This window comes from Etheostoma spectabile, chromosome 21 (assembly GCF_008692095.1).
Source record: "Etheostoma spectabile isolate EspeVRDwgs_2016 chromosome 21, UIUC_Espe_1.0, whole genome shotgun sequence".
NCBI lineage: Eukaryota > Metazoa > Chordata > Actinopteri > Perciformes > Percidae > Etheostoma > Etheostoma spectabile.
Window position 1 is genome coordinate 19011648 of NC_045753.1, and position 14856 is coordinate 19026503.

General features: G+C 39.0%; 1 protein-coding gene across 9 annotated transcripts in view; it reads left to right on the forward strand.

The window, feature by feature from the left end:
* plce1 (phospholipase C, epsilon 1) overlaps positions 1-14588 on the forward strand; it is an 84499-nt gene extending 69911 nt beyond the window's left edge. For 4 of the 9 annotated variants that reach the window (XM_032502379.1, XM_032502382.1, XM_032502384.1 and 1 more), the window contains 11 exons: positions 1882-2019; positions 3442-3732; positions 4912-5075; positions 5947-6208; positions 6535-6653; positions 6806-6934; positions 7074-7271; positions 8829-9029; positions 9125-9337; positions 10012-10123; positions 10956-14588. In XM_032502379.1, coding sequence (XP_032358270.1) covers positions 1882-2019; positions 3442-3732; positions 4912-5075; positions 5947-6208; positions 6535-6653; positions 6806-6934; positions 7074-7271; positions 8829-9029; positions 9125-9337; positions 10012-10123; positions 10956-11143 — 2015 coding nt within the window. In that variant the 3' untranslated portion in view covers positions 11144-14588. Of the gene's footprint in view, positions 1-1881; positions 2020-3441; positions 3733-4911; positions 5076-5946; positions 6209-6534; positions 6654-6805; positions 6935-7073; positions 7272-8828; positions 9030-9124; positions 9338-10011; positions 10221-10955 lie in introns of all 9 variants that reach the window. The other 5 variants (XM_032502386.1, XM_032502387.1, XM_032502388.1 and 2 more) reach the window with 2 other exon arrangements.
* Positions 14589-14856: the final 268 nt, after the last annotated feature.

A 14856-nucleotide genomic window follows, 5' to 3' on the forward strand; every position in this document is an offset into this window, starting at 1 on the left:
ATATACCGTCCCTTAAGGAAATATTTTTGGGATGTCCTGGTGGTTGAGTATAGTTAGTACCCAAGCTTTGAATTTGATTGACTTTGATGGGCCTTTGTCACATGTCACTTCCCTGTTTCTTCGACTTTTAACTGTTTTGCTACAAGGTGATATGTTAACATTTTAAATGCATGACAATGCTCTCTATTCATCAGTTTAGGATGTTTGACTTTGCTTTCTGTAACCTCATAAAATCTCTCTTATTTCCTCTTTATCGGGGTCTATCTTCATTCCACGCTACCATTTATCTCAAATAATATTTGTTTAAATATCAACCTCTTATCTCCTCTTTCTTCCCTCAAGTGTCCTCTCTCTGCTTGTCTCCTCTTTTCTTTACATGACATTTGCTCTTATAAACGTTCCTGTGTTTCCACTGGTATTTTATTTGTTTACTGTTTCCAATGACCTGAGATCTGAGAAAGAGAAGACAGGGCAAATAGCCCATTTCAGACAGCAGACTGGTTGCTACTGTCCGCTCTCTGAACTGGTTGCAAACATGCTACTTCTAAAAACTTGTCTACAAAATTTAAATCATTAACAATTATATAATTAAATAATTAATCTTAAATATTTTCAAGACAAAGACTTGACACCAAATACAAAATAGCTCAAGATTAACAGTATTTTTGCATTAATATTCAGTCATTTTAAATGTAACTTTGATTATTCAACCTGGACCCTATTTGTCTAGGTTTTGGGGAACAACAATCTTTGACATTGGTCCAGTATTAAGCAAGAACTGCTGCTGTCAGCAGTCAGCAAAAAACAAGCTACAATTTAAGTTATTGGGCAATTATACACCTTCTAAATACGTTCACAACAGTGCTTGTTTTGCCATTGACAAGCTCAGATTAATATTCTGTGAGTCTGACAACTTTATGGAAAGGATTTCAAAGAAATCTGTTAAAGAGTAAGATCTTTTTTGCAAACATAAAAACATATGGGAAATTGCGTTCGCTAAAGCCACCAGGCTCGTAAATATAAAGTAATTTTAGCATCCTAAAATACACTTCATTCAAAGATGACAGTTACAAAATAAAACTAAGAAAACCCATTTTGCTTCATCTTTCCACCTCAATCCACACAATCACAACTCTTGTTATGGTGGATATAAACACATAGTTTACCAATTTACATGTGAAAATAGGTTGGCTCTATACACGCTAAAAGTAATATTTAAGTATTTAATATCTTTTTTTAAATGGAGTCTGGTGGGTTTAGCGCTAGTGATCTTACAGCTATTTCTGATTAAACAAAAATGTCTTAACGAGGTTTTAAAAGGCTTATCCCCGTATGGATCCTTTCTATAATGTTGTCAGCATGTCGGTAGCAAAAACAGCCCTTTTAGTGGACAAAATTGAAGATGCACATTTGCCCCATAGGGTTACATTACTGCACGGTCTGCTGCTGCTGGTCACAGCGTTCTCGCCTAATACTGGACCAATTTCAAAGACTGTTGTTCACATCAGTCACCTAGATACAAAAACATAAGAAAGTAGTGTCCAGGGTGACAAAAAAAACTTACCCTTTAATGACATTAGTTATAATAAACAAGACCTTTGCAAAGAAGATTGGAAGCATCTATCTGCTTCTGTGCTGCATTCTTCATGTTATCCCACAGATTTGATGATTGATTTATAGAACAAAAATAAGCTTGTTTTAAAGGCCAAAACTATTGGCTATAATAATCTGTGCTCACTAAAACAAATGCACTTCACTTCAATGCATTTAGAGAAAATTAATGAGAAAAGTTTTGAAACAAATAACTGTGGTGTCTCTATTCTGGCTGTGTTGCATAATTGACCACTTTCCTCCGTCTGCCTCTTGTGTGTGGAAACACAGGCCTGTCCACGCTTTCTCCAGCCGGCTCTGGCAGAGGGAAGGACCGGGGGAAATCCAGGAAGTCCATATTTGGCACAGCTCCCCCTCGCTGTAGCACAACAGGAGAGATTGTGACCCAGAGCCGCACCCCTGGGAAAGGTATGCAGGGCCTCGGCATGATAACTGTTAGTATGAGGGTGTGCATGAGGAAAAGGAAAATATGTAAATAGATATTTTTGTTCCATGTTTAGGTGTTTCAGAGATATTTTGAAAATGGGTGTGACAAAATGTGACTAATGTTATTGTATAAGCAGCTGAACAGTCGCCACAGTGCAAAGCAGACACAAAATATGCCATTATAGGTTAGTGATAAATGAGGATAGTTTCTTGTAAAGCACCGCACCATAAGGAGTCAGAGTATCAAGAGTATTTGTTGTGGCTTTTTATGAATGAATGCAGCCTGTAGAAGATTTAAGTAGATACAATTCAAGTGACGAACTGAAATACCGACTTTGTTCTTCTGCAATGCAGTAACAGAATTGTGATCCATATTTCATCAGCGCTGCCTAGTTTCTCAGTTTGCCATTCTCAGTTTTTTTCTTATGCCAGTAGGAGCACCAGGAGGCAGAGGAACAAATGTATGTGGTACCGTCAGGATATATTTATGGATATAGACATGTGTGCAAATATGACAAAACGTTTTATTTGTATGAAAGGTACCAACTGTAGCTTTAAAGTTGCAGTAGGTAAGCTTTATAAAACTAACTTTCTGTCATATTTGCTGAAACTGACCCTATGTTTAAGTAGAACTACATGAAGCATGGAATTAAAGGTGCCCTGCCACACGTATTTCATAACTTTGTGGTATTGTTTGAAGTACCTACCATGGGCTCTGTAACATTTTTGTGGAATAGATGCCTTGGTTACCTTGTTTTAAGTCATTCTAGTGTGGTACAGAAAGCCTGCAGGGAGACTCTGCTCGATTTGTGCCAGTTCTCATTAATATTCAATAAACTAAGCTGCTTGACTCTGATTGGCTAACAGCTAGCCAATGAAAATCCGGTCTCTGGCACCGCCTACAGCCTATATTGTGATTTGCAAAAATCCTCCGCTCCCTGTTAAAATGCACCAATCAGGGTCTGGGTGGGTGTCTAACTGCGTGTCAATCACTGATCCTGCACACGCATTTCAGTGTCCTTCCCTCCTTACCCGCTCACAGGCTGCAGATAGGTTCCCCCCCACTCTATTGTGCACAGGGGGGAAGGGCTTAGGAGACTATTTTGGGCTGTAGCAGAAAGGGGGGAGGGACTGAGAAGTTGTTAAAATTTTCAAATTTTTTGGCTAAGTCCTGGATCTTCACAATTCTACCTACGGCACCTTTAATAAGCAACAAGGAAATTTAAAGTTTGGGGAAAAACATCTTTAGACAATATTCATTATAATATTCAATCTCCATCAAAATTGAATTGGTCCTAAGAGCAGTTCTAACTCTTCATGGACCGCATCGCTCAAAGTAAGGGGCTGAGTGAGCAAATTGGTTTTCAAGGCCTTTAAACGTCTGTCTCTCTGTCCACCCTCTAGGTGGTGCAGAGCGGCTGAGCTGGGAGGAGCAGCAGACATCTCCCATCCTCAACCCCCCCACCTCTCTCAGCGCCATCATCCGCACGCCAAAGTGCTACCACATCTCCTCCGTCAACGAGAACGCAGCCAAGCGCCTGTGCCGGCGTTACTCTCAGAAGCTGATCCAGCACACTGTGTGCCAGCTGCTCAGGACGTACCCAGCAGCCACCAGGATCGACTCAACAAACCCCAACCCTCTGCTTTTCTGGCTGCATGGTATCCAGCTGGTGGCACTCAACTATCAGACTGATGGTGAGGAGAGATGGGGTTTTCTCTTTGTGTGCAAAGGAACGTCACTTCTAACTTAAACAGCAAGTTCATTAAATGTTTGTTTCACTCACAAGGAAACAGGAAACTAGGGAGGTAATGTTTTTTGGTTTGGTTTGCCCATTTTGTTGATGGTTTGTCTGTTTGTCAGCAAGATTACGAAAAAACTATGCTATATACTATACTTTTCTTGGAACTTGGTGGGAGTAACACCGGCCAAGGAAGAACCCATTAAATTGTGGAGCGGATGTGAATAAAGGGGCAGATACACAAATTATTTTTCCCTTTACCTTTTTTAAAGGGAAAAATAATTGTGAGATAGGGTATTTTATATATGTGGTGTCGGAATATTCAATTTATTGTATATATTTATATCAGATGGTCCCAAATAGTAGTTTTTGGAAGAGAAATAAGAGTGGTTATTTAGTTTTACTTGTCATCTTCCTTTGTAATGCAATAGAAAACAACTTAAAGGCCTCCTCTTCATGATAATGTTAGGTTTTTACCAATTAGCACACCCTTGAAAATTGCTAAAGGAGGATTATTATCATGATTATCAGATTATACATCCTTATCATGCTCTTTTTAAGGGATTGTTGATCTCAAGGTGCTTCAATACTTGTTTATTTCTGCTTTTCTTTTTTCTCTTGAATTCTCTGCTGTCTGTGTTCGGCATCTGAACTCTGACAGATGAAGTTATTTTCTCTAAGAGGCATATCACATTAAAAATAATCTCTTGTCCTCCATCTTATTCTCTTTAGATCCTTGTCTCACTCCCTATCCCTTTTTTACTCTTCCTTTAGTTCACTCCTCTCATGTTTCTCATGTTCCTCTCATGTTTTCTGTATACTGTCTCTATCACCGATCATTTTTTCCCTTTGGAAAGTTTGAAAAGTTTACTTTTGGAAAACGTCGTGACCCTGTTGTGTGTGACCGGACCCCAACGTGCAATCAGGCATGCAAGGTTTGTTTATGGGACGTTCTTTTAGTCTGGTTGATCTGCATCAGAGTGAACAACCAAAAAGGAATAAACAGGAAAAATCACTGCTGTTAACAAACTGGATCATCTTTGTCTCCTTTTTTGCTTTTGCCCTCAAGGTGGAGTTGAGGTTTTTCATTATTGCTTGTTAATATTATAACCTCCCTGCTTTCTTTCCCTCCCAGACTTGCCCATGCAGTTAAACACTGCTCTGTTTGAGGCCAATGGCGGCTGTGGCTACGTCCTAAAACCGGCGGTGCTGTGGGACCGTACCTGTCCGCTCTATAAGCAGTTCTGTCCAATGGAGAGAGATGTGGAGAAAATGAGCCCTGCCGTCTATTCCCTTACTGTGAGTTAAGATGACATATGGAGAAGAATGAACAATCAGTCAGGAAGACTACTTTATCCTTGATAGTTTTGTTCACTGTACTTTCATCCTTACTCCTTTTGTTTTACACCCTCAGCCTTCTGCCTATTTTTTTCACCTATCACTTTTAAACTGCCAGTTTCATTTTAAGGATTGCTGCATATTTGTTTGCTTCAGTAATGACAAAATAGCTCTTTACGTTTGCAAAGTGTTTCATTTGCAAACTCAACACTCAAACATACGCTCCTAAGTAGGTTTGTTTGGACAGTTTTATTGCGAAATAGTCTGTTTTTGCTTTCAGTATTTGACAGTCATGAAGGCTACCCGGGTAATTCCATATACCAGTGAATGAGAACCGGACCTTATACAAGCTCTGAATTGCATTATCATTTTCTTTTCATCATTTTGTGTTACTCATTGCACATTGTTTGTGGAAATTATCAATGAAAGCCTGAAGGTTGTCACACACAGTCTGATTTTTAAAGTTGTGTATGTACATTCGTGTATGCACTGTACATGTGTGCAAACTGTTGATTATTTTTGCATCGTCACTGAAAAAACTAGATAAATTACAGTCTCAGAAGCAGACATTTAATTGTTTTAGAAGTGTAATGGGGAAAAGTGTATTTCATGTCATGACAAAGATATTGTTTGCATAAAAGTGAAACATAATGTAAGTAACGATGATTATGTTGATTGTGTTCAGTAGCTGCCTTTGCTTTTTCTGAGAAGAACCAGCAGTATATAAACAGGAGGGATGATCTCACACTTATACAACCTGTGTGTGTGTGTGTGTGTCTCTGTCATACATGGTGTGACTATCATTACTCATTAATCATCACACCTCTTTCAGATTGTCTCTGGTCAGAACGTTTGTCCCGGTAACACCGCTGGCAGCCCCTGCATTGAAGTAGATGTTCTGGGCATGTCCATCGACAGCTGCCACTTCCGCACCAAACCCATCCACCGCAACACACTCAACCCCATGTGGAGTGAGCATTTCCAGTTTACCGTGCACTTTGAAGAGATGTGCTTCCTGCGCTTCGCCGTAGTGGAGAACAACAGTTCCCAGACTACCGCTCAGAGGACACTGCCTCTTAAGGCCTTAAAGCCAGGTAGGAGTCTCAGACACAACAGATGTAACCGGGAGAAAGGATACTGTCTGCAAGAGCAACTGTAAATATGAAATCTTGTATAAATCAATTACAACGTCTGCAGTGAATATACGATTCAAAACAATTGAGGCCTGAATTTTGTCGTGTGTATAGTTGATGTGCCTTGTTATGTCCTGACTCAGTGTAGTAAGCTAAATGTGAACAAAAATAATATAAATTAACGCAACCTATTACAAGATGCTTAACTGTTTTTTGTTTTGTTTTTATCAGACCATTTGGTGTTATCAGTTTATGTGTAGTCAATATTTTCTTGTTGTGTGTTTCAGGTTACAGACATGTCCAGTTGAGGACACAACATAATGAAGCTCTCGAAGTGTCAAGCCTGTTCATCTTCAGCCGCAGAATAGAGGACGGTCCCACAGGGGGCGCCACTCCCTCATCACGAGTAAGACTTGTAGTTGCACTGAGATCCAGAGGTTATATTTGATACTGGACCTCCACTGTTTTTTTTAAAAGACTGTCGGATAAAGCAGAAATGTTATGACGATATGTTCCCTAATAACCTGCTGCCTTGCACCTCTCCTGCTCTCCACACAGCTGTTCAGTTCAGAGGAGAAACGTGCCTCACGGCAGCACAGGGTGACAGTGTACGCAGCGCCTGGTCCTGAGCTCTTCACTGTGTTCTGTGTTACAGAACAGATGACCGCCAAACAGCTGCTGGACACCGTTAGTAGTTTGGAAGCAAAGATGCATGATGCTTTGATAATGTAATATGATTGCGGCCTGAGCAAAAGGCAGTCCTGCTCGCATGCACACACTCACAGTTTTTGTCTCTCTCTTTTCATATGTGTCATATATTATGCAGGTTGTAGCATCTACAGGAAACCCGTCACAGTACTTCCTGTGCGAGGAGAAGGTCCCTCTGTTGAAGGAGCGCAGCGAGCTGAAGCGCTGTGCTCAGCATCGTCCTCTTGCGCCCGAGGAGGAGGTGGTCAGACTGGTGTCCAGCTGGAACTCTGAGGAGGGATACATGGGGAGGATCTGCCTCAAAACACGAGAGGAGGTACACACAGAGACTAACTCACTGTAGTAGAAACAGAAAGCTGATCAGAAAGTTTGGTCAGGGATGTTATTAGCATCGAGGACCTGTCTTTATAAAAAAAAAAGGGAAATTGCATTTTTCAACATATTTGTTGAATGATTTAAAACACTTTAATCGCAATGTATGAAGCACTTGATACACATCTTTTGTGACCCATCATGTAGACTATGGCTCCCTCTTGTGTTTTTATATATTATATGATATTTAAATTTAAAAATATTATATATAATATATTATTATATATATTATATTTAAGGGTGGGGAAAATAATCGATTCTTAGATGCATCCCGATTCTCTCTAGAACGATTCTTGCTCGATTCTGATAAGTTAACTTTTTTTTTTTTTTTTTTTAATGTGTTGATTTTTATTTCAAAGTTACTGTCTCCAGACATGTACAAATCAGAAAACAGAGTGACTGAAAGAGGATGGGATAATGGACAACAACTTAGAGTGGCAAGGGTGGAGAAAAAAACTCAGAAACGGCCAAAAGGAAAAAAAAATAAAGTTTTTTATTATATATATATATATATATACATATGACCTAATAAGACATACATAAAATAATTAGGCAAAACACATTTAGGCTGTTCATCTGCTCTATCACATCTGACCACCTTGTGTTTCTAAGAAGCCCATTCTCCACCTTTAAACATGACTGAACCTCTGACATGGACTATTATTGTGAGAGTAGGGGACTATGACAAGCATTTTTCAGGCTTAATGGAAAATCTCAGTAGACAAAACATTTCATCAAAACTTGTGTGAAATATTGCATATTGCATATTTATGTGTATATTTTTTTAAATCACGCACAGAAATGTTCATAAAAAATTGTTACATCGAGATGCATCAATAATCAGTTTAGAATCAAATTGTTGGCCTCGGGTTCGGAATCGAATTGTGAGGTGCCAATTGATCCAACAGCTCTTGTGATAGCTCAATCAGAGGCACTCTGCTATAAGAGGGAGAAGGTCCCATGACATGGTGCTCTTTGGATGATTTTATATAGACTTTAGTGGTCCCCTAATACTGTATCTGAAGTCTCATTTCCAAAATTCAGCCTTGGTGCAGTATTTTACGGCCACTAGAACCAGTCCCACAATGAGCTTTCCTTAGTATGTGCCATTTCTGAGTCTGTAGCTTTTGAAGAGGAAAGGGGGGGGCAAGGTGGAGGCTGGGGGTGTGGCCTTGACCAACTGCTACTTTGCTCGTTTGAAAGCCATGATGTCTCTCTCTCATGGTGGGTCAAATACTCTGGGCGGGCAAAGCAGAGAAAGGGGAGGCCAGATCAGCCCAGCTGAGCTTTCATTTTCTCAAAGGCAGAGCAGGATGCCCAGGGCTCGGTTTACTGCTGTTGCCATTTCTAGCCACGGGGGGACCATTGGCAGGCTGGGGGAACGCATATTAATGTAAAAAAAAACTCAAAGTGTCATTTTCTTGCATCAGACTGATCTGGTGCTGGTTTAAAAATGTGATCTGCATGTATTTACTGTTACTGTACGGTTTTATTCTTGCAGAACTTAAATGAGAAGAACTCGTTGCTGGAGGGAGAGGAGGAGGTGACTGTGGGAGGTAGAGAAGGAGCAGGAGGAGGAGGAGGAGGAGCAGGAGCAGAGGACGATATGTTCTTTGTCCAGGTCCATGAAGTTTCCCCAGAACAGCCTCACACTGTGATCAAGGCCCCGCGCTACAGCACTGCTCAGGACATCATACAGCAGGTATGGAGACTCAAGAACCTTTCTAAGCTTTGATTTGAAACTTTGCAAGACGTGTATACCAACCTTAAAGTGGCTTGTTTTGTTTCTCTGGTCAGACATTGTCAAAGGCCAAGTATTCCTACAGTATCCTATCTAATCCCAATCCATGTGACTACGTCCTAATGGAGGAAGTGACCAAGGACGCTGGCTCTAAGAAGTCCTCCACCGCTAAGCCCCTGCAGCGGCTACTGCTGGATCACGAGTGTGTCTACCAAGCTCAGAGCCGCTGGCGTGGCGCGGGAAAGTTCATTCTTAAACTCAAAGAGCAGGTAGCTTTAAATAGGATAGCTGATTTCCAATGCTAGAGACTTATTAGATTTTTTTTTTGCATGTGTTTTACTTTATATTTATGTGCATTACATAACTCCTTAAAGCATGTTTTGACTTTGTATGTGCTTGCATGAACTGTTTCTCATGCTGCTCATTCACATCTCAATTGATCCATGTGGTAGTATTTTGATGATGGATTGTGTGGCATTTATAACCTGTCGCTGCTTTCCTTGTTTGTAACCGCTTTTGTGCCCTTTGCTGCTCTGTGTTTTTGTGATTTACTGTGCAGTGTTAAGTTTTATCTGCTCATCCTTTTCCAATGTTTATGTTGTATGTCTGTCAGTATTTATTTATTTTATTTATTAATCATCCTTTCACACTCAAGGTCATTTGTGCTGACACGTCTGTAAGTGAGATGTTTAAATGAGCTGGCTCATTGAATAAAGATTCAGTTATCTTTTAATTAGTGTTTAGTTTCCTTCTTTTTAAATGATGAAGACAGGCTGAGTGAGGAAAAGGATATGACTTAATGGATCAACAAAACAATCGTTTAATGCCCAAGTATGAAGAAGGAAGTAAGAGTGCACATTAGGGATGACTTAGGGAAAACTGCCTGCACATTTCTGTATGTTCTTTCTGTATTTCAGTAACATACATCTGTTTCGGCTTCCAGGTGGTACGGGAAGACAAAAAGAAAGTCATTTCCTTTGCCAGCGAGCTTAAGAAGCTGACCAGCCGCAGCCGCAGCATGACGACTGGCGGTGGAGTAGACGGCCCTGCCCAAAGTAAGGATGATAGAGCTGCATGCTGTGTGGCTCTGACAGAGCTCCAGGAGTGAGGCTCACACTCTGCCTGCTGTCTGTGCATGGAAAGGCAACAGAGGTACCGTATGTTGTCTCTAACACCTAACATCACAAAAAGGAGCAAATCATTTTAAGGTGCCACTCTTGTTTGACTTTAACATTTTTGTTATTTACATAACAATTTAAAATACATCAGTCTAAAGTACATTGTGTGTTGCATTTCTCAATAAAAATTGGGCAAGGGTCTGCATAGAACTGATATGGATTGTGACGGGTTTGCGATGTAAGTACAACGTAGAAAACTTTTTTTGAGTTGCTGGTAATGCATTAAACCCACTTTTCTACTCACAACTTTAAAAAAAAAAGATAGTTAAAGTCACTTTTTTCTGTTTCAGGGTCTGAATTAGGTTCATGTAATTTGGTCTTTAGGTATTTTCTGTATCGTGTGAACTTTTTTTTTTATTACCTGTTTATTCTAGTATACATATAAATACATATATAATAATGTATATAATAATGTTAAAACAATCTTGAAATCAGAGATTCTGGGGAAAAGTGTAAATGAAAGGGATGCAAAATTATTTAATATAAGTGGACTTGTGTTTTTAGCAATGTTAGCGATGTACTTCAGAGTCTGTTATTCTGAATGGTTTACATTATTGTGTAAAAACACTTCATTTCCAGCAGTATTTCGTCTGTTGTACGTAATAGACGGTCTCACTTTGCAGTGTGGCAAAAATTCATTATGGTTGTGATATTACTGACTGTTGTTTACCAGTTTGTCTTTAAATCCATAATCTGTGATCCTCTGCAGGGTATCTACCTGCAGGTCTGAAGGCGTGGGTGGCAGAGGGCAGAGTTGAGGCAGGAATGTTCCTTCAGGCCTCCTCCACCTCCTCCTCCTTTAGGGAGAAAATTGAACCTGTCCACCTGCCCACCTCTTCTCTGACCCCTCCAGCCTGGACACTTCACCTCCTCAGAAACTGGAAGATCCACAAATGAAGTCCAGAGAGAGAGACTTGGGTTAACTACTTCTAAACTTGGAGGATTCTCCTTTCCAAAAGAAGGCAAGGTGTTTCAGCGAGGGTCGGATACGCTCCTCTCTGTCTGATCCTGCCTCGTGTTAGTTGAGCAACTGGATGAGAGATTCAATGGGTTCGGTGACAGATCAAGCCCTTTGCTTGGTCAGAAAACCCACCCAGAGTCACTTGGAGCAATGGTGGTCATGTGGGAGCAGGTAGCTCCGGCTCTTCTTGGTTTATTGGTTGTAGTGTGGCTCCACCGAGAGTCCGGAGTACCAGAGGCAGCTGCTGGTATTGAAGTCCTCGTGATCAGGGACATTAAGTATTCCTTCTCTGACCAATAAAAAGGAGCACTTTCCTGAGTCACATTTAAAGAATGAAGAGGTATGGGTGTCAGTTTCTTTTATCTCCTAAAAATGAGAAGGAGAAATGACGTGCAAATGGCCTCTGGATTGAATGAGTTTAACGAACCACATTTAAAAGAGTTATTTAAGTGTCCTAGCACGGGCTACCGTTTGCTATTGGGTGACTATATCTTGTATTTGGATCTAAGTAAGTTTATAAAGTATTCTCCCGTTCTGGTATCACACAAAGAAAGCACAGAGCAGACAGAGGGAGATCTGCTTGTAAAAACAGAAGGAGAGATGTGGGAGAGAATGAGAGCTCTTGAGGTAACACAGTATTCTTCTCTTTCTCAGGTATGGGCGCTTTCTTTTCTGACGGTATTGTGAATTGTGAATGAGGCTGACAAGCTGGCTTGTTTGGTTCTTTTCTTACTGTTTCAGTTTCACAGTACTGTAAGGGCACATTTTGGACAACACTCACAACAAGACAAATATTCAGATATTCTGTAGTGAAAGCAATGCTTTAGGTGATTTTTTTGGACACTACTGTCGCTACCCTGAAGGTGACGTGAAGGTGATGCATTGTCAGTGTTTGAAGGCAGTGGAGCTGTGCAAGATGAACTTGTTGAGGGGCAAATGTGAAACCACTTCTTATCGCTGTGGTGATAAAGGTATTACCCCTTCATGTTGCCTTAACATGTTGCAACGCTGCCTTTAACTTTGGGTTATTTTTGTAGCTGTATCTCTGAAGGACGATCTGTGGCTCGTTTCATAAAGTATTTAATTTCTGTCATCATTGTCCACTAATAATTATGTAAACAGGCATCGTATCATACAAACCAAATAAATAAATGTATACATTATTTCAAATAAAAATTATATATTTGTTGTAATTTTCATTGAGGAATACTACTATTGCTAATTGGGGCAGGGTTTGAAATATAAACACAAGAAATTGACCAAAACAAAATGTCTAAAATTGTTTAAATTATTATTTAAATTCAGAATTATCTCATAGAATAAGTAATTAAGATTACAAATTTGACCAAAGATTTGATTCCAGGTTTCGGTCCTGGACAGTTTTGGAAAGTATTGAGGCTCATTACCCAGTCCTAATGCTAATAGTGTTAACAAGCCATTGACTAAACTGAGAAACACAATGTGACGAGGACTTAAGGAGGAATAAAATGCTAAAACTAATAATATTTCCTCCTTTCATCGAATAGAACGACGACAATGTTGGCACTAAGATGCTTTGGAGGAACAGCCAAGTCTTCTTCAGACCAGCATTTTGCACATTTTGCTTTTCCTTTTGCTGTCATCTTAATTTGTTTTTGTGTAACTGTCTGAAAATGATTTTTCTTTTTAATTATGATCATCATATTTTTTACTTTTAATTGCAGCCCAGTTATGAATTTAGTTTTGAGGAATGCACAAGATAAATGTTTGGATTGTTTTTATTCTTTGTCTAACTGTAATCAGCATGTAGTCTGAGCCCAAACGTGAAATTCCCCACTCAAAACCATTACCTAGCGACAGAATTAATGCATTTATCTTTAATTTATTGGCCTATATTTACTGGCCTTGGATTTTGAATACAGTTTCTATATACACTAGATGACTAGTATTGATTGTCAATAATGATTGTGGGCTTTTCTTTATTTCTGCTTACTTCAAGTTTCTTTTAGAATTGACTAAAACTTGATTGATTTGAGGCCACGTTTCCCGTTCTTTCTGTTTTGATGTGTAACATTTCCAGATTCTTTTTTTTTTTTCATTAGAACATAATTGTTGTTGTTTTTGGCATTTCACTTATTAATTTGTAGATCTTGCCTATATTGTAGTAATGCAGATCCTCGAAGAACCATTTTTAAAGCTACACTAAAATGTTCTATGTCAGTTGGTCATGATTGGTGAAATCAAGAAGACAAGGAAAGACCTAAAGGACTTTCCCTAACATTGTAGAGACAAAATGACAACTTCATTTCCTATAATAAATCAAAAGAAAATCGGATTTAAACTAAAATCAATTTAGGGTTAAGAATAAATTATACTGTTATAGTAATTAAAAGTAATTTTGCCCATTTTCTTTAACCCAAATTCCAACATAAAACTTGTAATTTCAAAGAACCTTACTAAAACCTGCAAATGGTGAACCCTTCTTGTTAACATACAGTACAAGTATATGCACCAAGTTATTATTTATTTTAATGTATAGGCGACAGTACATACAACTTTTTTGTGTCCCTTTACTTTCATTTGTCTTTACGTAAGACTTTGCTAAGTGCCAAGTGATAATGTTCATGTAATCCAAACTTTAAACTGGTGATTGCTCACAACTACCATGCTGGATAAAAGTGATATCAGCAGATATACATATGTGAAATCCACACCGACGTGAAACAGAAAGGGACATTTTCTGTTTAGTTGTAAATTTGTCATCAGCGAGGCATTTCTGTGTTCGTTGTTTTACGTCTTTCTAACTTGTAGACCTCATTTCTGAATGTAACATTTCTTAACGTGTTGAAACTGAGACAAATGTGTGTGTACGTTATTTATTTTAATGTGAAGCCCTGGTCGGCAATTGTTTATGTATGATTTCATGTAAGTAGTTTTAAGATGTTTTTTTATTTATTTCAATATGTGAGAGGATAAACTCTCTACTGCCCTCACTTTACTCAAACTTAATAAGAGACTTAAATACATATTTTACTTTGTCTAAAATATCCCATATAGTATTCATTTGTTTGGCATGTTATTCTGCAGTTACGCAGCAGCATAGTTTTTTTTCCGCAATGTGGACAAAAGATGACAATATGAAACTTTGTCCAATCTCTTATTTATTAAGATTTTGGTGCATTTGTTATATCCACTGAATATGACATATGTGTTTGCTGACTGTGAGCTGTTTCATCTTTAGCGCTGGTGTTTCCGTAAGACGTGCAGTAGACCCGTTACATCCACTGGCTGTGTTACCATGTGGCTGTCAAGTGAACATTTGTCATTTTACTTGAATTTTGAAATGGATGGGAATTTGTGGATTTGTCATATAGAAGGATCACAATAAAAGTTTAAAATACTTTTTGTGTGTATGTCTATGTGAGCTCAACTTTATTTCATAACTTGTGAAGTGTAGCACATTAGGGAAAGATGCTTTTCACCCTTTTATGGTATCCGGGAATTGACCCAATTCCTATTTTTTTCAAGAAGACAAATGGTCCAAGTTACATTTTTTCTACCTGAAAATCAAGGGCCTTAACCTTTTTTATGTGATAAAGATGTATTCCTGACTCAATTCAGAAAATTATTCTGGATATGACCACTTGTGTTTTTTTCCAAGATAAGAATG